The 25,122-nt window shown below is 46.3% G+C and overlaps 1 protein-coding gene across 2 annotated transcripts in view; it reads right to left on the reverse strand.

Moving 5' to 3' along the window:
* Colq (collagen like tail subunit of asymmetric acetylcholinesterase) overlaps positions 1-24,320 on the reverse strand; it is a 64,080-nt gene extending 39,760 nt beyond the window's left edge. Inside the window, exon 1 of one of the 2 annotated variants that reach the window (XM_063257202.1) lies at positions 23,732-24,320. In XM_063257202.1, coding sequence (XP_063113272.1) covers positions 23,732-23,837 — 106 coding nt within the window. In that variant the 5' untranslated portion in view covers positions 23,838-24,320. The remainder of the gene's footprint in view (positions 1-23,731) is intronic. The other variant, XM_063257201.1, reaches the window with a different exon arrangement.
* Positions 24,321-25,122: the final 802 nt, after the last annotated feature.

The raw sequence follows: 25,122 nt of genomic DNA on the forward strand, positions 1-25,122 counted from the left end.
CTTTGCTTCACCCTCTCAAAAGTACACAGTGAGTAGCACGTGTGTGCAGGATTCGGGGTGTAGATATGGTTCCTGCCCTTGGAATGTGGTCCAGTGCTGTGGGTAGACTGCTGATCCTGGAGTCAGGCAGTTTGGGCTCTAGTCCTGGTTGTGCTACTCAGCAGCCACGTGATCTTGAGGAAGTCACTTGTTTTCTCTGTGTCTCAGCTTTGTTACCTGTAATACAGGTGTGGCAAAGCCCACCTTACTCGTTGTGAGGCTTAGAGCTCCTGGTGCTCCTGGCACACAAGCGGGACTGTTTCACCAGCATACTTTCTGATGACTATTGCATGGGGGGTGGGGGAGAGGAGGCTAATATGGGTTGGGACAGCGAGAGGAAGGGCAGGTAGCAGGAGTGGGATAGCTAGAGAGATTCACAAGAGATGGGGAGGAAATTCAAGTAAGAGATCAGGGAAGGCTTCCTGGAAGAGGTCCTGCTTGAGCTGAGCCTTGAGAACAGAGAGGGTTTGCTGGCCCCAAGGTGGGAGGAGGGGGAAGGATGGCTTGGGATCTATCTCTTCTCCGGGAAGCTTCCCTCTCCTCAGAAACAGGAGACATCGGAAACAGCAGCAACAAAAACAGGGAGTGCTCAGCCCTGGGTCCCAGGCAGTGGCAGGAATGACATCTCTATCACATTTCCCAGGTCACGTTCCTGCGGATCTTCATTTTTCAAACTTCATGTCACAAACCCTTGGAAGTGGGACTTCTACCCCTTTTGCCATTAAAAGCATTTCTGTTTTTACTGTGTGGCATCAAACTTTTCCTGAGAAACTCAGGAGTTGCTCACACAGCTCACTCAGCTGCGCCCGGGGATACCAATATAAAACACAGACAGACCCCAGCAGTCACCAGTGCAGCTGCCTAACTCTGTAAGAGTCTGAATCTATTTTGGACCCTGTGGCACGGAGGCTTCCCGTCTCTCTCTTCTCCACATCGCTCTTCTCTGATGCTCTTTTTCGTCTCAGTCTTTTGCTGTCTCTGTCTCGCTAATTTTGTCTCACTCTTTGTCCTCTGACTTCCCAGGCAACAACACCCTAACTCCCCATGCATGCTTGGCCTGCACCTGCCCTCCAGCCAGGTGTGCCAGCCTTCACCTTAGGAGCTCTGCTGTCTAGCCCTGGCGGTGACTTGCCGCAGGAGTCGGACGGCTTACTTCCCTCTGGGTATCAAACTTTCCAGATGTGAAAGGGGGAGCACTGGCTCCTATGAGCTCTGAGCCTGTTCCAGTTTTGGCTTCTATCAGGGGCCTCCTTCGGGCCTTGGGCAGGGACCCAGAAGGGCCCTCAAATTCCCACAGGTCCTCCGGCCTGGGCACAGCTCAGCACAGCAACATGAATCCCTCCTAAGTTTCTGGGGCCTTCTGACAGCTGTGGACAGGTGTCATATTCACAGGGTTTTGTCCTAATTGCAGCTCTGAGCTTTATCAGCCAGACCAGAAGGCCGCTTCTGGAGCTCTGCCTTCCCTGGCACTCTTGCAGATGCTCCTGTCCTCGCCTCTGCAACACACTGGACTGTTCACCGTGGATCAGGGCCAGCGTGGATTCTGTCTTGCATCTCCCTGCTTCTACTACCACACGGAGAGAGCCATGTAGCATAAATTACTCAGATGCCCTTCCCAGGGACCCATAGTTCTCACAGGAGGCAAAGTTGGCTGCACGGTTAGAGGGGCGCCTAGGGTTCCATTGGCTCTGCGGAACTTCAAATCCATTGTGGCATATAAAACACTGGTGGGAAGAGAAGTAGGGTGGAGGATTTAGGTTCTGCTTGTCCACTGACAAATACTTTTCTCTTAACCAAACTTTGGTTTGGTTCCTCTGATTCTTCTTCTTTTCTTGATTAACCTTTGATCTTGGGCTTCCATGTCCACCATCATAGCATCCAGTTGTAACAAGGATTCTAGTAAGTCAGTTTAGAGAGAATCCCTGTCCCTCACATGTGATCAGACTCCTCGTTCCCCACCCTCGGTACCTGGACACCCTGCCCTGCCTTCTACAAGAATCCTAGTGAATTGGTTTAGCCAGAAACCCATACACTGGTGTCTCCTGCTAGTGGTTTTCCATCCACTCATGCAGCTGCTCCTAAGCTCTAAGTCCCCATTTACCCTTACCGTATTGGAGCCGACCTTGTCTCCATCTCGTTGTGCTGGCCTTGACACCCATGGAGCAAGCCTGAATAAAGCTGTCTTATCATTTCAGCAAGTGCCAGAACAATTTTTTCTCTAACATCAGCCCCAGATCCATTTTTTTTTCTTCTTAGTAAATTCTATTTGAGCTCGCCAACATTTATTGGATGTTTACTATATGCCAAGCCCTTGCTATGCTACGTGCATGCAGAAATGAGTGAGTTTAGGATGTAACCTCTGAAAAGCAGAGTTTTCATTTGATCTGCTAACTTGTGCTGATAGATGCAGATTTCCTGGATTATGTTTAGAAGAATTCTGAGGAAAGAGAATTATGCTTTACTCCTGTTGTCCCCCTTGAGATGACAGGAGAAGTAACATCTGGATCACATACTTTCCACTGACCCTGGCTTAGCCAGACTGTCACAATGAAGCAATGTGACACTCGTTCAGCATTTTCTGTGTTTATTATTTTTAATGCTCATGACCAATGAATTATCTCCATTTCATGGAGGAGAAAGTGGCTCTTGAAGAAACTGAGTCACATGGCTAGCACAGGCCTGGAGTCAGAGATCAAAAGGGATTTTGCACACAGCACTGGGAGGAGGTGCCCTCCTGGGACTGCCTTGCCCAGCTTCTGGGCAAGTCACAGCTCATGGGCCTCTGGCCACATTCGCCTTCCTGCTGTTCTCACTGTTCATGTTCCCCCCCAGCCTGACCCTTCCCTGGCCACTGACTTCACACAGCCGGGGACCACGTGAAGAGGCTAGCACACCAATAATATGTGCTCTTCTTGGACAGGCCAGGTGATTCCTGAGCAGTGGTTGTTTCCCAGTCCCTCTGGTGAGAAGAGATGAGCCCGTGACTGTTCTCACCAGTGGTTCTGCCTGAGGGGTTTCCTCTGAACGCAGATGGCTGAGCCAGAGATGGGAAGGACGTACATCCTTCAATGCCAAAGGTAAGTTAGTAGGTTAATACATTGAAATGGTTGTTTACTGTAGCAGACAGCACTGTCCCGACACCAGCAATGGGGAGCATTCTATGTACTTCCCATTTGAGTCTTCTTTGATGCCCACAACAATCCCATGGGTTTGTATCCTCATTTCTAACAAGGCTTGGGGAGATTGAGACATGTACCAAAGGTCACACACAACCAACAGGCAAAAGGCTGGGTTGAATCCAGATGTCTGGACCTGGAGATGCAGCTCTCAGCACGAAGTGGGGATCTAGAAAGAATGAGCAGGAATATCCCCCCACCCCAAGAAAACATTGCCCAAAGGAGGCAGCGGTGTGCCTCATCCAGATAGATTTCCCGACACTCAGAATTAGGTCTTCCCAATCACATTTTTTAATTATTCATTTGGGTTCCTATTTCCTGGTCTGTAAGCGCCCATTAGACAACCTTGATTTTTTTTTCTTTGCCATACTGAGGTGGAACCCAGTGCCTCTTGCATGCTAAATGCTCTCCTACTGAACTGCACTCCCAGCCAAAGGAGATCATCTTGGTCATTCTCTAACTGCCAGAGACGGTTCAGTCAGGTATACTGGTGGCCTTCAATCAGATGTGCATTTGTTTTCTCCAATCTGCTCTTCCAAGTGGACAAAGTCTGAGACTCACTTTGAAGTCCATCAATAACAAAATGGATGGATAAAAGATGTATGGTAAGAGTAAACATAGCAAAATGCTGACCACTGCAGAATCTTTGTGGGGACTGCTTTAGTTTGTTTGGGTTGTGTTATGGATTAAAAACTGGTGATCAGGGCCGGGCGATTTAGCTCACCCGCAAAAGCGCCTGCCTGGCACAAGTGCAAGGTCATGAGTTCAATCCCCGGTACCACACACACACACACAAAAAAACAAAAAACAAAACCTGGTGATCAAATTAATGCAGCAGAATTAAATCACCATGGTGCTGAGCGTAGATATTCCACCTGAGGAAAGTTGCCAGCATAAATAGAGATGTGGAACAGGAGAAGGAAGGTGTGGAGGCATTGTGGGTTCTCCTACATGTTGCTGTCTGAGCTGTTAGGTTTTTCTGGGGAAGCTCTGGTCCTCACATCGAGCATTGCTTCCTGGCTCCGGAGGGAAAGATGTGTGCCACTTGGTCTCCAGGAAGAATTCATCACGCTGGCTTCCTGGCAGGTACTCAACTGTGCTTGTCGTGGGAGGAGCTCGGGACCTCCATGTCGCTGAGAATGGCTGTGGTGCTTTTCAGGACAGCCCTGGTCTTTATTATGAGTGTGACTTCTCAGCTCCAGTGTAGAACCCTCAACCTACCAGCACAGCTCCTTCACCCCGCTGGCATGGACTTTCTAGCTTCTACCGCTGACCTTTGGGCCTTCCCAGCATGGATCCATAAAATGGACTGGTGTAAGTCCTTCTCGTGTGCTCTAGGTTTTCATCTGGACTTACGTAGGACATTGCTATGGGATTTAGGCCTTTGCTAAATATTCGGTATTTTTGGTGTTGTGGACAGATTTCCTGCACTTTCTTGTGTTAACTGTGGGTGACCATCATAAAATAATATTATAAATTCCATGTCCTGATTCTAATTGTTCTCCTCATAGCCCCTGACTACAACAGGCTGCCATAACAAAATACCATGGACTGAGAGGCTTAAACAGGAGACATTCATCTCACGGGCCTCAGGAAGCTGAAAGTCCACAGTCAAGGTGTTGGTAGGTGTGGCTTCTCCTACAGCCTCTCCCTAGTTTTGCAGAAGGCCTTCTCTCGCTAAGGGACCCAGGTGTCTCTGATCTGAATCACCCTTACAAGGGTGCCTAGCAGGTTAGATTAGGGCCTCATTTTAACCTTAATCACATCTTTGAAGACCTCCAACTCCAAAAACAATGACATGCGGAGATAGGGCATTATTACAGCTCCAACTTGTGGCTTTTGAGGAGACAATTCTGCCAACAGCAGTGGGTATGCTGGTGTGCTCTGAACAATTCTTTTCACTTTTTTGAATTTTTAAAATTTATAATTAAAAAAATATAAACATTTTAAAATTAAATAGAGAATTTCGAACCACAGGAAACCTCTCTAAGGGTAAGACCTAGAGTGGGTCAGCCCAATGTTTCTGTTGGCAAAGATCCGGGGAGCCCTGGAGCTGCACAGAACTAAGGCACCAGCATTGTCTGGGAGAGCCTGCAGCCACTCATCATGAGACCGTGAGGGTCCCTGGGTCCCTGAGAATAACACAAGAAGGACCTCTCACCTCCCCCAGACACTTCAGAAGGAGTCTGCCCCAGCTGCAAGGGTGAAAGGAAATCATCTCCTTTTTGTCATTATTTTTATGTATGCCTCTATCAAAAGTGGCTCTTTTGTACACACAGTTGCAAGTCAAAAACCCTCGCCTTTCCTCCCCCAAGGGAATTGCTTTGGACCTTATCTAAGGAAGGCATCTGCTTTTTTGAGTTCAAGTTCTAATTTGACCAAATGGCATGTGGTAAATAGAAAGGAAGGAGGAGACAATGCTATTAGGAGCCAAGGGAACATAAAGAAATCTCCCCGTGGCTGGCTGAGCCCTGGCTCTGAATTCAATTACAGCGGCCAGCATACATCAGCAGGTTCTATTAAATCTGCTAGGGCTTGACAGGGAGGCCCAGTTTGTGGAATTATTTGGGAGATCTGGCCTCAGGTCAGACAAACCCCTCCAGCTGCACCAGGCTCTTCGGGTGGGTTATTTCCAACACCCGCTGACAACTGGCTGAGTGGAAAGACCCTGTGTTTCCATGCCTTCATTTTTCCATGGTGACATTTTAGCTCCAGGGGCACTTGTAACTCAACACCATGGAGCTCACTTAGCCCCTTCTCCAGAGTCCCCAAACCGGCCCCACCTCTGAGAGTATCTGTGACCTGAGAGTCCACAGCAGGTGAAGAGGAGGGAAGCGGGGTCCCTGGGAGTTCCCTGGCATCTCCACACACAGGGCGCACTGAGTTGCTTGAATCCCTGGGGCCCAGAAACCAGACAGTTGAGCATCAGTTCCTCTGGACTCGGTTGAGCAGTAGAGCTTCTCAACTCTGACAAGATGAGCCTTAGGCTTTTCACAGCACTGTAATAACCGTGATCATACCGTTCTGGAAACTCTGAGATCTCAGCTCCCTTGGCTTCTTTCGATCTAAGAGATTTTAAAGACAATAAAGATCCCAAGTCGTGTTCCAGATAAGGGGCAGTGTTCTGTATGTACATACAGTGTTCTGTGTAACTATGTAGGTAACACCCACATGTGATTCAAAATTCAAAAAGTATGAACAGGTATCTATGAAAACTTTTCCTCTCATTTCTCTCCCCAGCCATCAGCGCCAGCGATTTATTATCAATCAAGCGCTTAGTTTTTTGTATACCTCAAGGAATATGCATGCCTTGTTTAACAGCTGAGTTCTATTTGTACAACTTGATCATGAAATAAATCGGTTGCCTGCTGAGGAATTGTATATAGTATCTACATGACAATATTCTGAACAAAGATGGTCAAAGGAAACTACAATTGATGATTTTGCTTTTATTTGCATAACTCTTGCGCACCGTCCTGTAATGTATAATAGAACAGAAAACTAGTTCTGTACAGTACAATCAGCAAAAATAACAGTATTGTATAAACAAGGTGAACTGTACAAAACAAAGCAGGGTTGTAAGTCCGAGCAGTGGGTTCTAAGTCAACAGCAGGCCTAGGTCTAAGTCTGAACAGGTGTTGAGCAGTCGGGTGGTAAACTAGGAGTGTATGTATAGGAGCAGAGATAGCTGTAGTATTTTCCTCCTCTTCCTTTTCCTCATAGTAGAGAGGGCACCCCAGATCTTTGCCAACAGAAACACTGAGCTGACCTACGCTCAGTCTCACCCCAAGAGGTTCCTGTGGTCAAGAACCCCCTCTTGGTTCTTCACAGTATTTTAAAGGGTAATTCTGTACAACTGTACAAAACGCATTCACATTCATTTTATGACTACAAAATAGTCCTTCATTAGAAAAAGCCAAGATTTGTTTACTCTACCTGCTTGGGTGTGAACTGACCTTTTTGCAAACATTTGTTTTTAATTATGTTTATTAGTACAATTTAGATATACATAATGATTATATGCATCATAGGGCATTGGTACCTATACATGATATAGCTTGGTTCCTTTGTTTTTCAGCCCACTTTTCTCCCTTTAGCTCCTGTTCCCACCCTCATTTAAAAAGCTTTGTTGCCATTTTATCCTTCTTTTATCAGTTTTTTCTTTTCCCTTCCTTTCTTTCTCTCACCCCTCTTTTGTGCCCCTTTCTTTTGAACAATTCTTCCTATTTCATAATAACTATTATACATTTTGGCCCTTATTTAACCTCTCTGTTTCTTACACCAAAGAAACAATGTGATATTTGCACATGTGAGTATGATTTCCTTCATTTAAGAGTATAGTGTTAAGGTACATTCATTTACCTGGGAATGTCTCAAGTTTATCCTTCTTTATGGCTGAGTAGTACTCCATTGTATAAAAAATGTCTTTTTATCCATTTCTCAGCTGATGAACATTTGGGTTGCTTCCAAGATTTAGTATTACAAACTGTGTTGCTACAAACATGGGTGTGCATATTTTTCTGTGGTATTTTTAATTATTCAGAGAAGATACTCAGAAGGGGAATAGCTGGGTCAAATGGGACCTCCAATCCTAGTTTTTTGAGGAATCTCCACACTGATTTCCACAGTGGTTGCACCAGTGTACTCTGCCATCACCAGTGGAGAAGGGTTCCTTTTCCCCCACAGTCCCATCAGCGTTTGTTATTAGTTGATTTCTCAAGAGTGGCCATTCTTTCGGGGGGGGGGGTGGAATCTCAGTGTTTTAATTTGTATCTCTCAAATGACCAATGATGTTGAACATTTTTCACATATTTATTTGCTGTCTGTATTTCTTCATCTAAGAAGTGCATATTCATCTCAAATGCCCATTTTTGGATCAGGTCTTTAAATTTGGGGGGTCTGATTTTTTTCAACTGTTTGTATGTTCCAGATATTAGTGCTTTGTCTGATGGACAACAGGTTAAAATTTTTCCCACTCTGTGAATAGTATTCTTCACTCTACTGGTAATTTCTTTTGCTGTGCAAAAGCTTTTTAACAGGATGAGATCCCAGTTGTTGATTTTTTTCAGTATTTCCCATGTAGTTGGAGTTTTGTGCACGAAATCTTTGCCAACACCTACGTCTTCAAGTGTTCACCTATCCTCTCTTCCGGCACAGTTAGTGTTTCTGTTCTATGTTTAGATCTTTGATCCAATTTGATCTTAGTTTAATGCATAGTAAGAGATATGGGCCTCGACTTAGTCTTCAGCATGTGGAAAGCCAGTTTTTGTAGCACTGTTTATTAAAGAGGCTACCTTTCTTCCAGTGAATGTGCTTGGCATCTTTGTCAAACATAAGGTGGCCGAGTGTGTTTGGAGTTGTTTCTGCATTTTCTAATCTGTTCCATTGATTCTCAGGTCCTTTTTGTTTGTTTGCTTGCTTGTTTTCTAAATCACAGTGGCTTCATAGTATAATTTCAAGTTAGAGATTGTGGTACCCCCTCCCTTGTCTTTGTGGCCCAGGACTGCCTTTGCTATTCCAGGTCTCTTCTGGTTCCAAATGAATTTTAGGAATGTTTTCCCTAGTTCCATGAGGTATCATAGTATTTTGACTTGGACTGCATTAAATGTGTATCACAATTTTGGAAGTATGACCATGATCCTATGCTGGTTTTCCTATGCTGTTCCTCCTCTGAACAAGGGATAGCTTTCCATTTTCCAGTATCCTCTTTGGTCTCCTTTTTCAGAGTAGTACAATTTTCAATGTAGACATCTTTTACTTCCTTTTTAAAGATTGATTCTTAAGTATTCATTTTTTATGCTATTTTGAAGAGTGTTGTTTCCCTAATTTCTCTCTTAATGCATTTGTTGCTTCTGTACAGGAATGCTGTTGGTTTTTGACTGTTGACTACAGTACAGAATTCATTTATTAAATCTACAAGTCTTTTCAAGGAGTTTGGGGGGTCTTCTATGTAGAATATCATGTTGTCTGCAACTATAGTAACTTAACTGTTTCTTTTCCTATCCTTATTCCTTTTTTTTTTCTTGTCTAATTGCTCTGGCTAATATTTCCATAACAACATTAAATAGGAGTGGTGATAGTGGACATGCCTGTCTTGTTCCTGACTTTAAAGTTTTCAGTTTTTGACTGTTATTATGATATTGGCTGTTGGTTTGTCATAGATAGCTGCGTTCTCTTTGCCAGTATCTCACTGAGAATTTTGCATCTGTGTTCATTATGGAGACTGACCTGTAGTTCTCTTTGCTGTTTTGGTATCAGGATAACCCTTGCTCCCAGGATGACTTTGGGAGTATCGCTTCCCTTTCATTTCATTAAAGAGTTCACCAGTAGTGACAAACATTTGTTGGTGCACTTGTTGCCAATAAAAATCACTTGCTGGTGAAGTCTCACATGTGCAGTGTATGTTGGATGCATGCAAGAATAGAAATGCTGGCGACGGAGCACGGGAACTCATCATGTTCTGCCTGTGCTGCTACTTCATTTCCACAGAGCTTCCATCAGGGCACACTCGTCCTGTGGATAAGGGGATGAGAGTGTTTCTGCACGCTTGTTCGGACAGACGTTTTACTTCTACCCATACGGAAGGTGAAAGTGTATCTCAGAATGGTTGCGCTGTAATTTGCATTTGTCTAATACTGAATGAGACTTAAAATATTTTCACACATTGAAGATCATTCAGACTTTCCCACTGGGTCTTCCTTCTCTTATAGTTTTTTTCTTAAATATAAAGTAGTCCTATTATAGGACTTGAAAATATTTTCCCCAGTTTGTTTTGGTTTTTTGACTTTGTTTTTGCCAGAAATAATATTTTATGAAATAGAATTTAATGTTTCCACATTTTAAAAAATGGAGTAAGTGAGGAAGAGGAGGTGGGTGTAGGGGAGAATTGAGATACTGCTCACTTAATGACCCACCTGTTTAATGAATGCTTACATGTATGACCTGTCCTTTCCTTGTACAGTTCAGTACATCTTGTTTATAGAGCCTCAATGTCTTTCTTTTTCTTTTGTCTTTTTGAGGCAAGGTCTTACTACACAGTTTAGGCTGGCCTTGGGCTCACTTTGTAGCCCAGGCTGGTCTCAAACTTGCAATGATCCTCCTGCCTCAGCCTCCTGAGTGCTGGGATTACAGGCATGAGTCACTGTGCCGAGCTCAATGACTTTTTAATACAGTATCTTATTTATACAATATTGTAGTTTTCCCTGATTGTAATGTACACTGCTATAGTTTTATGTTTTGTTATACATTATAGTAGTACATGTATTACAGTACTACATGTAAGAATTATGCAAATAAAAGCAAAGTCATCAAGTTGAGATTCCTTTGACAGCTTCTTTGTTCTGAATAGTGTAATGTACATACTATATACAATTCCTCGTTTGGCAACCAATTCATTTAATGACCTAGTTGTGAGAACTAAATTCAATTATTAAACAGGGATTGTCTGCACTAAAGCTAGCCCCTAAAAATCTTTCAGAGCCTCTTCTAATACCTTTATATAGTTTGTATTTTGTATTTAAATCTTAACCCATTTGTAATTAGAAGATGTAAGTTTGTCTTTAAGCCATCTTTATATAGCCTACAAACAGCTACTAACACTCAGTAACTGTACTGAGCACCAATTATGTGCTAAGCCATGGGTTACAGCATGGAAACCAACCTAAGGGTTGGTAATATTTTCTGTGTTTGACCGATAAGTAAACTGAGGTCAAAGAAGCACTCAGGGGAACAGCAGAGTCATGCCATGAGCCCCAGTGGGTTGTCTCCTTAGTTACTTGCTCTGCTGAAGTGCAAACTCCATCTATTTGTACATGCCAAGACATTGCTACGGTGGTGATCCATAGTAATTACTCATGTGTGTCATTTTAATGTCACAAGAAAATGATGGGCTCTGTGACTTAGGTGAAGTTGTCTTATGCATTGTCTTATGAGTTGAGTCAGCTTATCTTGTGAATCTGCTTGTCATATAGCAGTCAAATTTAGAATACATGGGACAATAAATGTTGGCCATTTGATTGGTGGGATGTATCTCAAATGTTGTGTCTCTCAAATGATAGTTATAATGAATTCAAGACAGAGATTTAAACATCAGAAGAAAATGGGAATGTGAGGTGGATCTGAATTAATTCAAATGAATCTTATTGCACTGATTAGAAAAGAAATTGAGCAAAATACAAAGTGCCAGCAGACGGATAAATGGCTAGAAACCTGAGCATGTGTGTCAGCTAAGCCATCTTAGAATAAGATCTCTTATTCCACAATCCCCTCTGATTTCCTGGGAGGCACTGTGCAGGCCTGGTAACTGCACAGCTGCTGTCTACCTCGAAGAGGCCAAAATTGTCATTCTATATGAGGCACAGGCTGCGTGGATCAAGAGCCCAGTTCTGGTGTGGATGAACTGGAGAGCAGGAATAGCTTGCTCATCTTCTCAGCTGGGTTCTGCTCAGACTTGCACAGTTTCCCTGGAGTGGACACCTCGCAGGCCGGAGTGCCCAGGAGTTTCCTAGTGAGGTCACCCCTGTCTGGGGATTTTCTCCCTTACAGCCACACAGCAGCCCTGAGAGTAGAGCTGCCTACTGAATCTGCCCAAACTGAATATAACTACAGCGCTGTTCCTGGGTGTGAGCTGTGTGCCCCAGGTTTTCAGAGTCCTCCCACATTGCCTGTGAGGTACCGCTATGACTGCTGAGCACACAGGCTGCTGCATCCTCCCTGTGCACCCTCCGGTGATTCTGTGAGTCATACTTCCTTACATTCCTCCTTTCTTCAGTCGAGAGAAACTGAGGCTGTGACTCCAAGGCCCTGGGCGACTCATGCCAAGATCCCCTCTTTTGGTGGGTGTTAGGGCTGTAAATTAACAATCAGCTTATCATTCATGAAGTCAGATAAAATGGATCTTTAAGTCTTTCTAAGAACATGGATCTTTAATTCTTTCTAAGGTAAACTGCTAGACCCAGTCGCTGCCTGAACGCCCCCAACTACCTTCCTCTAACCTTGAAGAAAAGGAATGCAGGAGCCTGCATCAGGGTGGCGCACTCCGAGCTGACCTGGCGGGCTTACTCTTCTTTTTTTTTTTTTTAATTTTTTTTATTGTTTTTGTTTTTGGTACCAGGGATTGAACTCATGACCTAGCACTTGCCAGGTGAATGCTTACATCACTGAGCTAAATCCCCAGCCCCAGGGCCTACTCTTCTTCCAAGTCTGTCGGAAGGCAGACTGAAGCAAGGGCCTGAGGGGTTGATTCAGACAGTTGGGCTGGGGTGAAGGTGGGGCAACTGTTTGGCTCAGATACTCTGCAAAAAATATTTCCAGCGCCTACTGTTCCCAAAAACGTTTGGGTTTCCACTTCTGAGCTTATGAGAGCCGCATGGGCAGCAAGGGAGTGTGTCACCTAAACCATGCCTTTCACAGGGCCCTGCTGCCCTGTAGACCCAGAAGACCGCTGTCTCTTCCACTGTCCATTTGCCCTACCATGACCTTGCCCAACACAGCTCCCAGATAGATGGACAGAGAGAAGTGGGTTGCTTTCTTTGGAGCCTCCCTAAAGTCTAGAACATTAGACTCAATGGTTGAGAATCTGGTTTCCATATGAACATGGAGAATTTGAGAGCTTTCTGAGGGCCACTGTGAGGTCCAACCCAGGGAAGATGGCAGTGGAAACCCAAATGGCCCTGTTTGGACAGAAAGAGGTCATTCAGTTTCGGCCTCCCATGACAGTGTTCCACCTTGCACACCTCTCACACAGGACATGAGTTTGAACACTTGACAGAGCCCTGGGCTACAGTACAGGAAGAGCCCCAGTTGAGCAGGTAATTCTCCATAAGTGAGATAGCTATTATCTGAAAGAGTTTTGGCCCAGACAGGACACTGTAAAGTCTCAGGCAGAACCAAGGAGCTCCATCTTCCCCACCCCTCGAAATTTACATGTGACTGTATCTTCCCCACCCCTAGGAATTTATCTCTGGCGCCCAACGAGTGCCAGTGGGCTACCTGTGCATCCTTAATACCCCCTTAGGTTCCACCCCAAACCTAGGCTACTCATATGCCTCCACTCCACATGTTCCACGGAGAGGGGGTGGGGGATGATGCCGCACCCCAGGGGATGGGGGGGTCTCTCTCCCTGCATTCTCAAAATAAAGGTCATTTATATTTCATACTTATTTTTTCAGCCGCTGCCAGTTCCCCACAGTTCTATCATTATCACCCCATCCGCTGGTCTCCCAGGTCCCCATGCCAGGCCTTAAATCCCTGGGAAGGCCTCTCTGGAAAATGTGTCTGCAGAGAAGGCCCCACTATAGCAGCAAAATTCTGGCACCATCTCTAAACTTCTCAGAAGGACAAAAGAAGATGGGGCAAGCAATGCAGAAATGGGGGGTGGTGTGGGGAGGCAGAGGAGAGGAAAAGAAAGTGCTTCCTTTTTCTCTTCCCTATTTTTCGGTCAGCCTCAGTTAGTGGCCTGTGGAAGACTGCAGAGACAGACATCTTCAACTGTCACCAGCGCCCACACACACACCTCGCGGCAGTGTTTCTGTTGGTTGTTATGGAGAAGTCAGTGTGGGCTTGAGTGTAGCTGAATGCTCCTGGCCTGGAAGATGGACTAGGGCCAGGTGTATTTTTAAAGCCATCTGGGAAAGCCCATCACTACAAGAAGAGCTCCTTTCACTGGTCAGTATGCTGGACCAAGGCAGAGTCTCATCACTTTTTCTTTAATTCACTAGGTATTTTAAGCAGAAGCTTTCTTAGGTTGGAAGTTGGCCCTTTGATACAATGAACTGTAAGGGCAATTATAGCCCCTTGGCATGTGTAGAACCATGGTGAGAGTCTAGAAATAATGTCTGAAAATGTGTTTATGTCACACATCAGATGCCAGGGATTATTCCAAACTTTATGTTCATAATTAGTCCACTTAATTCTCAATCTCTATCTATGAGTTACATCCTACCTTTAGTCCCTCTACTCAGATAAGGAAACTGAGGTTGGAGGAAGGTGATTGGCCCCGGTCACAAAGCTGAGGGAAGCACATGATCTGAATTTGGCAGCATGGCACCAGAAAGCCCACTTCTACCCACTGCTCCGTTCCACCTGGCAATGCTCAAGATGAGGAGCAAGCCCCGCTTTGGAATTTTAACCCGGGCACTGCATGACTTTAGGCAAGTGATTGAACCTCTCTGAATACTGATTTCCTCTTGGGTAAAATAATGGCTCCCCTTGTTGTAAAGATTAGAAACCAAGTAAAGATGATAGCAAACAGAAAGTGCTAAATGAGACGCATGACCATCAACATGAGTAAGTACTGCCCGACTAAACTGGATGGGCTTAGTTCTGGGGTGGCCGAGGGGATTCACTGAAGACCCATCCTGGGTGTGAGCAACACCAATCGGCTGTTGCCTGAGTGGGAGAAAAGTGAAACCAAGAAGGAAGCCTAGCGTCTGTTTCTTTAGAGGAGCTCCAATCCTTGCCTTCCCCTTGGCGGGAGTCTCCTGGCTCCAGTGCAGACCATCCAGCTTCGATCACAGACCCTCTGGCCTCCTGATATGGACTCACACAGGACACTGCAGTGAGCTCCATGTCTTGGCCTGGATCATTTGGGTCTCTAGTGTACAGACAGCTGTTGGGCACCTTCCACAGCTGACTCTGTTGGTGGCGTTGTAAGCAAATCATGTAAATTCTTATATATTTGTATATATTGTATTACACTTGTTCCACTTGTAAACGCTGACTGATACACACATCATCATTAATGTGGTTCCGTGTGGCAAGTAAAACCCAACTTTCTTGCAGCAAGGAAGAGACACTAACAACTGCTGTAACAACTGCTGCCCAGAGAGACTAATGAGGCAGGAAACTGTCAAGAGGCCATTAGGGCTGGGTATGACAGTACATAGTTCCAGCATTCTAGAAGCGGAGGCAGGAGGATTGCCATGAGTTTAAGGCCACCCTGGGCTATCTAGTGGATTCAAGACCAGCCTGAACTACATTTGAGACCCTGTCTCAATAAACAAATAAACAAATGCCATAGGGCCATGGCTGGCATCTTAAAGTATCTATGGCAGATGTGTCACTTCCCAGCCCAGATCCTCTGCATTCATGTCTTGCCTCTGCCTCCAGCTTCCCGCCATGCGTGCCAACTCCCTGTGCCGCCCTGAGATGCTCAGTAGAATGCAGTCCCTCTTGCCCCAGCAGAACTGCTCATGAACACACCCTGGCCTGATGCCGTCTCTTCTAGGCTCACTTCCCCACCGCCCTACTGCGGCTGCCTCCCAAACACACTACTTGCACCCAAAGTCTGGCCTTAAGGTCTACTTCTGGGAAGGCACGCAAGTGAAGGCAGCGTGTAGCCCTGCCCTTTGGATTCTGATGTCACTTCATGAAAGCATTGGGCCATTTATCCCGTGGCAAAGGTGATTGGAGTAGGTTTGAAAATGGAGCCCCAAAATATACAGATCTGAATTCTTGGGCTCTATAAATGCTATCTTATGTGGAAAAGGGAGCGCTGTAGATATGCTTAAATGAAGACATTTACAATGAGATTATGCTGAGTATCTGAGTGGACCCCTAATGTCATCACAAGCAGCCTCTGAGAAAGAGGCAGAGATTTGACAAAGAAGATTCCCCCTCCCCACAAACCCAAGATGCTCCCCTGTTGGTGTGGAAGACAGTGGAAGGAGCCACAAATGCAGTTTGGAGCCAGAGGAGGCCAGAGGCTGATTCTCATTTGGGCCCTGGGGCAGGGGGCTTGACTGGGTCTTGCCAAGTTTGATAACTACCTAGTGAAACTGATTTCAGGCTTCAGACCTCCAGAGCTGTTCGAGAATAGGTGTGTTCTGTTAGGTCCCTCTCTGATGGGTTACTACAGCAGCCACAGGAAACTGGCATAGTAACCCAGAGGTGAGCTAGAGCAGCAGTTCTAGCAGTGTGGCCCTTGGACCCACAGCTTTGTGGCACCTGAAGCTTTATGGAAATGCAGGCTCTTTGCCTCAGCCCTTCCCTGCTGAATCAGAATCTCCCAGGGATGAACCCTAGGAGTCTGTTTCTGAGACCAGCTATATAGCTCAGTGGTTAACCCTGGCTAGACTTTGGAATCACTTGGAGAACTTTAAATGCTATGAATGTCTGGATTCCACACCCCAGAGACTCTGATCTCATCAGCCTGTTGGATGTTGGGCTTTCGTAAAGCACTCCAGATGACTCTAGCAGGGCTGAGAATAGTGCTTTAGTTTGAGAAAACACTGATCTGGAACATTGACTTCTAGACTGAGCTGTGCAGAGCTTTGGAACTCTGCAAAGATGCCCTGCCCTGGAGGCTGCTAAGGAAGGGGAAAGTAAAGACAAAGCCAGCAGGGCTCCTGGCCCCATGGCCAAAAAGTCACATGTCCACAGGGGCCTAACAGAAGATGCAGTTAGGAAAGTGGACCACGTGTAAGATGGAACTGAGTGTGGCGGAATGTGTCTGGGATGCCAAGGCAGGAGGTTCACAAGTTTAAAACCAACCTGGGCAACTTAGCCACTTAGTAAGACTCTGCCTCAAAATAAAAAGTAAAAAAAGTCTGAGAATGTAGCTTAGTGTAAATGTTCTGGGTTTAATCTCCAGTACCAACATACACACACATATTCATACACGTACACACGTGTGGTGCAGTGGACATTCTGTGTCTTAGTTACTTCTTGCTGGGGCACAGTACTAGACACTCACAAGTTAAAAGAGGAGGAAAGATTTTATTTAGGCTCAGTTTGTTGAGGTTCAAGCCCGTAGTTAGCTAGCTCCAAGGCAGGGTGGCAGAGAGGCGTGAGAATGGAGAAAGAGCTCATGATGTGGCAGGCAGGGAGCAGGGAGGATCAAAGGAGAGGCAGAGATATACATCCTTCAGGCTACACCCATGGGACCCACTTCTTCCCACCAGACTCTACCTCCCAACATCCACACCCAGAACTTTCAGTGGGCTAATCCAGCGATGAGAATCACATACCCCTGGTCCACTCACTCCCAAAATCCCACCTATTGTTACAGGCAGCTGACTTAGTTAGGAATATTATGGGCAGTCAGACAGGGCTAGGCCCTTGAAGGAGCTGGAACAGAAGGCCAGATACCTTGCAACTGTAGGGGAGATACACACCTCCCACTTGGGGCCAGACCTCGAGACAAAAGATCAAACAAATGTATCCACATCCTAAGGACTGATATTCTAAATAGTTCTCTGTCACCCTGAAGAAGTCAGGAGTCACCATCCCAATCCACTATGGGAGGAGTCTCTGCTCATTACACATGCCCACTTCTCCATTTGTTCCGAATCTAATCAGTTTTACTTGAGCAATTAATTTTATTGGTTGACCCACCGCTGTTCTGTCCCACCTCATGCCCACCTGGCGAGTTCCCGTTTTCCCTCACCTTAGACCTGACTCACCTAATGGTTTTACTCTGCAAAAGTCCCTAGAAAAGACACAGTCTTTGGCAACCCACTTGGGACTCCTTTTGTCTTTCAGACAAAAGCTTTCTCTCAGTAGATATATTCTGCTCTTAACCTCTGTTGTTCCTAAAATTCATTTTTCGATTTTGGAGAATATGAACTCATACTGGGCATATCGTAGGTTGGGAGTTTTGTTTCCCTGTATCATTTAGTGCACAAGGCTGCGGGGGGGCGTCTAGATATAAGCTGTAACTCTAGGAGCTGGAGCCAAGTTCTGGTATGCCAAAGAGTGTCACCATACCAGAAGGTGGGACTGGAACTGCTACCTTGCCTGGGTTTTCAAAAGGCTAAAGTTTTTCTTTACAAAGAGGTATCAGTAATATACTTACAGATGCTAACTCATCCAATTTTTAAGTTCAGCAAGTAAGACAATTTAAAATTCCCTCCCTTCAGCAGTCCCCATCCCTCATACTATAAAGGCCACCAAATTAGAGGCATGTCCCCAAAGGCCGGCCTGGCCAAGTTCATCTCACAGTGAGGAGAGGGTGTGCGTGTGTTCAGGAGGGGGCAATTTTTGTTCACTCCCTGCTGTAACCAACATCCAGGCACACAGTTGGCACAAATTAAATGTTAGCTGCATTAGTGAATCCTCACAGTGATACCATAAAACTAAGGCTCTCACACCCATCTGAAAGATGAGGAGCGTGGGGCTCCCTGCCAGGAAGCATCCTCCCCATCATCCTCACAGCTCATCACCAACAGAACCAGGATTCAAACCCAGGACCTCCAAACACAGGAGGAGGCGCGGTGAAGAACAAATACAACTGTAGCTATGGAAGTGCTTTGTACAAGGAGAGGTTTGGGGAATCCATACCAATCACAGGAAGGACACAAGTAGAACTTGCAAATAGGAACCGAGATCCCAGCCTACTGAGTATCTCAGTGAACCCAGAGAGCTCTCTTCTCTGTTCCTCTGGAGTGGTGCTGTTTTCATGTGGCTGCGCGTCTGAAGAAGCAGGCTAGGAAGCAGCAGACAGCAGTGACTCAGTGGTAAAGGGTGTCTGCGCTTTTCTCATACTTCTGTGTCTGCGCTGAGGGAGGGGTATGCAGAGGCCTGGATGGGGTAAGGTGAGATGACTGAGACCCCCAGCGAGCCCTCTGACTTAAGAGTTCTTTCTGATTTTATTACCCAGAGCAAATATGGGGAACTGAATCAGAGGAGATGGCTGCCAAGTATATTACGGGACATTAAACAACAGCTGATCAGCGTCAGACACAAATAAATGGCCCATAATCTAGTGCCAAGGACATGGATGGTTCCCAAGTGGCAGCCTGGCTGGTTTCCAGGGAGAGGAGTGGGGGGCTACACATCAGGCCACAAAATGGCTGATCTGGTTCCATCAACAGGGGTGACTCAGGAGTTGAATCACTGTCAACAGAAGATGACAGTGCTCAGACAGAGTCACAGCCTTCCACATGACCTCATCCTGCAGGGCTGGAATTGGGTCTTCTCACCATCCAGCCTCTGAGACCTGGACCCCAACATCACCTGGAGAACCCCTACCTGCCTGGGAAATCTTGTATTGGAAGAAGGAAGTCACATATTCTGTGTGGGCCCAGGGTAGGTGGGCTCACAGTGCCTCCACAGGTTTGTGAAGTGGGATTACCCCAGGAACAGGGTGCTCCCAATATACTCCATGCACCCAGCAGTTTAAACCCATCCCACTAGAGTACTCTTCAGCTTCCTTTAGCTTACATCTTTAGTCATCACGAAAGTGCAAGTATCAGCAAAAGAAAGATAAGTTGGTAAGTCATGCACTTACTATAAGGCGATCATCACTTTTCTGCTAGAGCTCTGGACATTGACAGCCTGAGGAGAAGGTAGGAGGCAATGGACAACAAAGAACTCACTGAGTTTCCAGAGGATATGAAGGCGCTCTGCAAGATTGTAACACCCAGTATCACGATAAGCAGATGGGGTCTCTCCTGGTGAAAGGGTTCCGGCAGATTCCGCAGCTCTCTCGCAAATCAGCTGTGACCCTGGGCAAGTTACTTAACCTCTCTGACCCATTTCCTCACCTGGAAAGTGAGTGATCCCACAGCCATCCCAGTGCACACTGCACTGTGTGGGAGATCCGCCCCTCCTTAAACATGAGCACCCCTGGGTGTGTGGCCTCACACTCTGTAAACTGCAACTCCTGAGTCACCCCGTAAATGTACTCTGACTATTCACAGACCCCCAGAGGAGCCCAGCCAGGGCCATTCAAATGCAGGCTTCATAGACTGACCTTTAGTTGACCCACAAACACATCAGCTTCAATGATAAGTAATTGTGGTTTTCAGCCACAGTGTTAGGTGGTTTACTACCTGGTAAACGGTTAAGACCATAAATCAAATTTAGGACTCCTGACCCTTTTAATAGTTGCCATGTACATTAGAAATAATTCTAATAGGGGCTGGGGATTTAGCTCAGTGGCATAAGTGCCTGCCTTGCAAGCAGGCAGTCGTGAGTTCGATCCCCGCTACAGATAAAAAAAAAAAAAAGAATTCTAAGATACATTTTATACTTATATCCTAAGCAAAATAAACTGAACAATTCTTATTTACTGGACCACTCAGGATCAACTCAATGAAAACCACTTCGTGAGCTGTAAGACTGTGATGCCTTCGATGGTTATCTACCGATAATTGCTACATACTCTTCTTTCTGAATCTCAGAATCATGTGCTCGTTTTTAAAATCACTTCTCCTATAATCAAGCCTATCAGCTGCCTTTTGTTATTATGGCCAAGAAGTCCATCTCAAGCAGCGACTCCTCCCTTCCCAATCTACTGTGCAATTCCTAATCCTCCATACTTCAAGACACCTGCTCTTGGAGCCTGTTAGAATGGGATTCAAAGTAAGAGTCAGCAGGCTTGGAGTAAGTCTGAGATAGTTTTCCGAATGGTAAGAGCATGCGCCTCAGTGCTGGGATTCCTAGCATGGGTGCTGGCTTTTGTAATGTTTTCTGCTCTCTTCTTAGTTCTCCTCTGGGACCCAGCAGTGGGACTTCCAGGTAGCACACACTGATTCAGGGAGGGGGGTGGAAAATAATCCTCCTGGATGGAAGGAAGTGGGTCTCACCTTGAAGGGGACTGTAACCCACAGGCTGCGAGAGCCCTTCTCCCATCGCAGCCACCTCCAGGGGCATGCAGCGCCTGTATGCTCACAGACTGTGGATGCCTCCAGAACACAGCCAAACCCTCCAGGCTGTGTCCCCTCACACTTAACCCAGCACCAGGCATCCAGCCGGTGCTTGCTAAGCTATGGTGGGCAGAATGAAAAGATGTTCCTGGTGACCCCATCTCAGTGTCTTTTAAAAGAATCTCTTTTAAAAGAATAAGAACTCACAAGCTTCTGAGTATACAATATTTCAAACCAAACTGCTACAAAATATTTTAGAAGGATTAAATTCATCCTGTGTGAGGAGGTAGCTCCATCTCAAGGCCTCACCATTTCTGAACTAGGTTCTGTTGAGGCCATGGTGATGAAGTAAAAAGGACAAATCCAAGTGACTCTACAGGAAAAAACAGATATTTTTGCTAAACTGAGTGTTAACTTAGAGATTCCAGCTTGTTTTACCCCATTGTTTGACCAAATGTCTGAGGATCACATCCCTGACCTGAAGATCTAGACTGGCAACTCATCAAAAGTTCATGTGGTTATGTGGCTATGTGAGTGGCTTATAGTACACCTCACCTTCCCCTGAACCCTGTGCCCTGAAGGCTGACCCCTCAGGGTCCACAGCAAGGGGCCCCACGCCTCTCGCGTCAGGTCAGGTTTGGCCAACAGGGGGCACTGTCAGTAGACGGATGGGACAGGAGGAGGTTATTTCTTCAAGGTATTTCTTCTCCATTCCTCCAGCCCTGGGCTCCTCTGCAACCAACCCTCCTGCTTGGTGGCTTCTCCTTCACAGCTCCAAATCTCCCAGGGATCCATCTTCCTTTTTCCTTCCTCCCGCCCTTCCGAGCACAGGATGGTAAAGGCTTCCTGAGGCGCTAAACTAGAGCTGCCTTACTTCTGCTGGTTTGTTCCCTTAATCCCGCCACATCCCTGAAAATGCTCCCTGCATTCAGATCTTTTCATCTGAGCACAAGCTGTGAAACTCCTTCCCTAAAGCTGTCTATACTGAGGCAGGGTTCTCACCAGAGTAAATTCAGAGATCCCTTTCTCTCCAGCTTTTAGAACTCCCCGGGCACTTTGGCTCTATCTAGACCAAATAATACAAGATTATTGGTGAATTACAATCTACAGATGTGAAAAAATTGTTTTGGGTTGGGGACTGAACCCAACAGTGCTTTGCCACTGAGCTACTTCTCTAGCTTTTTTGAAAACAATTGTTTGACTTTTGAGACAGGGTTTCACTAGGTGGCCCAGGCTGGCTTCAAATCTGGGATTCTCCTGCACCAGCCTCCTGAGGGACTGGGATTACAGGCATATGCCACCACACCTGAGTGAGAAAAGTTTGTATTTTTTTTCATTTACCAGATAATTGAGGAACACCTATTTTGTGCCAGCACTATTCTGACTCTGGGAAACAGAGCAAATGTACAGGAGAGACCCAGTCCCTGCCCACATGGTGCTTACAGCCCATCGCCCTCTGTCTCCTCAGGGTCCGAGAGCCCGCCAGAAGCAGGGGCGGAACCAGAAGACTGAGTTTCCTTAGTTCCCAAGTCTGAAGTCCTCAGCAGTCCAAACTAGATGAAGAACCATTAAAGCAGATCAATTAACTATCAATCCTCCCTTTTGAATAAACGATAATGACCTGTCCAGTTCCCAAAGCAGCCTGGCACTCTCAGCCTGAGTGTGTGAGGGCATGTGGACACACGCTTCAGTGACATCACCACTCAGCTTTCCCGTCTGCCCCCATGACTGGCCGGTATCCCCTCTAGATCCTCCCTTCTCCTCTGCTCTGCTCACACTTTTATAATTAGCCTCACACTGGTCCTCAGTCACTGCTCTGGGGCTCACGGCCCTTGGCAGCTCCACTTGCCAACGAGCTGTTTTTATGAATGGACAGCAGCAGGGACTATGTTCAGAGACACAGCCCCTTGCCTGCGTTTCTGGCTTCCCTGATTCACAGGCAAGGTCAGCGAAAGTTCTGGCTCAGCTGAGGTGCTCCGGATCAGGCTGGGAGGCGTGAGGGACAGGAGAGCAGGGGCAGCTGAGGTGAAATGGGCAGGGCACAGGCAGCAAGGGCTGGGCTGCCTGCTTCCCTCACACCCTCTGAAGACATTTGAGTTTCCTCAGAAAGGTTTAAAAAAGAAGCCACAACAGTAACCCAATACTTCCCCTGCTCCAGATCAGGCAGGACAAGGGTAACAGTCTGATGCCCTCAGAAAAGGCTGTCAGGCCGGCAGACCCGCCCCTTGCCCAGGCTCCCAGCCCCACACTCAGACACAGCCAGCTCTGGCCATGCAATCCCTCTGCAACCCCTCTGCTTCTCCCAGGAAAGCCCCCACCCTCCCAGGATCTCCAGATGCCTTGTCTGGAGGCTTGTCTGAGGCTGAAGGGACATCTCGGTCGGGAAGGAAGCATGACAGGAAAGCAGATAGGGCTCGAGAACCACAAAGCCCAGCCCCGAGGCTGCAGAGGGCCCGTGGCCCCCACCACAGTCAGCTAGATCCTCTTGGCCTTCAAGAAATCGTCCCGGTCAGGCTCGGGGTGGAACTATGTTTACTGGGTAACATCACCTTTAGGTCAAGCCGCCTGGGGAGGGCAGAGAGATATTTATAGAAACATCTGGGATGCACTTCCCTTTCACCTGAAATTCTCTATCTCTTTTTATTTCCTCCAAATTTTGACCAAAATGAAATCATGCAGCAAATGCGGAGAAGAGACAGGGAAAGCAGAAACAATATTTTAGAGACTCTAGAGGAGGAGCCGTTTGAACAAAGACAAGCTCAGGTGGCAGGAAGTGGTCAGGGTGGCCTCGCTCTCCCAGTCTCTGTCCACCAAGAATGGAACAACTAAAATATCAGGACACATTGCCAAACAACATGCCTTCCTCCCCTGCTCCCCGACAGACGACAGACGGCTGCAGCTGCAAGGAGAGCTGTTGCCACCACTTACCTGCTGGGATCGGGAGGACGCTGTTGATAAAAGTCGGCTGAGACAAAACAGAGCGGAAGAAAAGCTGAAGATAAATTCCCAGAGTCATCGGATTCAGGACAACCATGCTGGCCAGATCTGGCAAGTGTCAAGTCCGGGAGGCTGGGCTGCTGCGGAGCCTTGCTTATCTCTGCTCTGTCTCCAAAGCTGTTTGTGTTCTCTCTCTCCCTCTCCCGGCCTCCCCTCCCTCTCTCATGCCTTTGCCCAGAAAGAATGCCAACCATTTCCCATTAAACCTTCTTCGTACTACACAGAGTTATATTTATCAGAAGCACTGGATCAAATGCCCACATTAAAATGAAGATGTCAGAATTCTCTTTGCTGGATACTGAGGTAAGTGGCTGTTGAAGCAGCAATGGAAAAGCAGCCAAGTCTCACATGTGCACTAGCTGTCCTCAAAAGCAGACGGGACTGCTAACTAACTGATCACCTGCTGTCATCTACCAGTCTAGAGCTGAAGGGTCCCACGGCAGCACAGAACCGACTCTCCTGAATCAAACAGAACTCCGTGGAGCCGAACCCCTCTGCCTGTGGCAGTTTTACCTACTGGGTGCCATAAGTAAAGCTGACCTTGAATTATTTCTTTCATCATCCAATGAAAGAAGAGGAGCGTATATTTCCAAACAATTTTCCTTATGAAAAAAAAATTGCTCTATTTAGAAGGTGTGTGTGTGTGTGTGTGTGTGTGTGTGTGTGTGTGTGTTACTGGGGACTGAACCTAGGGGCACCCTACCGGTGAGCTACACCCCTAGCCCTTTATTAATTTTTACCTTGAGACAAGATCTTGCTAAATTGCCCAGACTGGCTGAAACTTGTGGCCCTCCTGCCTCAGACACCTGAGTAGCTGAGATTACCCACCTGGCCAGAAGCTGCAAACTTTAGTTCTATGCAAAGCAAATATAAACGAAAACCATAAATGGGTAGAAAAGCGAATAGTTATTAAACTATAGAATCACTAACCTGAGCTTTGACTAGACAATATTCTTCAAATAAAAATTATTACATCCTTAAATGAACACCCTCTATGGGTTTATAAAGGTGATTTTAGAGATCCCTACAATTACTAAACTAATTAATAATCCACAGAGTTGTTCAGTCTGCTTTAACTTACATAACACATCCCCAGTGCATCACAAGAGTTAATTCAGAAATAGTCTGGAAGTTTTTGGGCCCTGATGTGGACAATCTTGAGAAAAGAGCAGTGATGTTCACGCTGGGGAGGGTGGAGCTGGCGTAGGCAGGATGCGCATTCATACTCTAACGCTCCAGCGCCAGACTTGGGCTTAACTCAGATCTGAGTGGTGGTGGACATATTCCTTAACCTTTCTAAGTCTCAATTTTCCTATTTAAAA

This window comes from Cavia porcellus, unplaced genomic scaffold, assembly GCF_034190915.1.
Source record: "Cavia porcellus strain 051 isolate PalLab524CR breed Dunkin Hartley unplaced genomic scaffold, mCavPor4.1 scaffold_10, whole genome shotgun sequence".
Classification (NCBI taxonomy): Eukaryota; Metazoa; Chordata; class Mammalia; order Rodentia; family Caviidae; genus Cavia; species Cavia porcellus.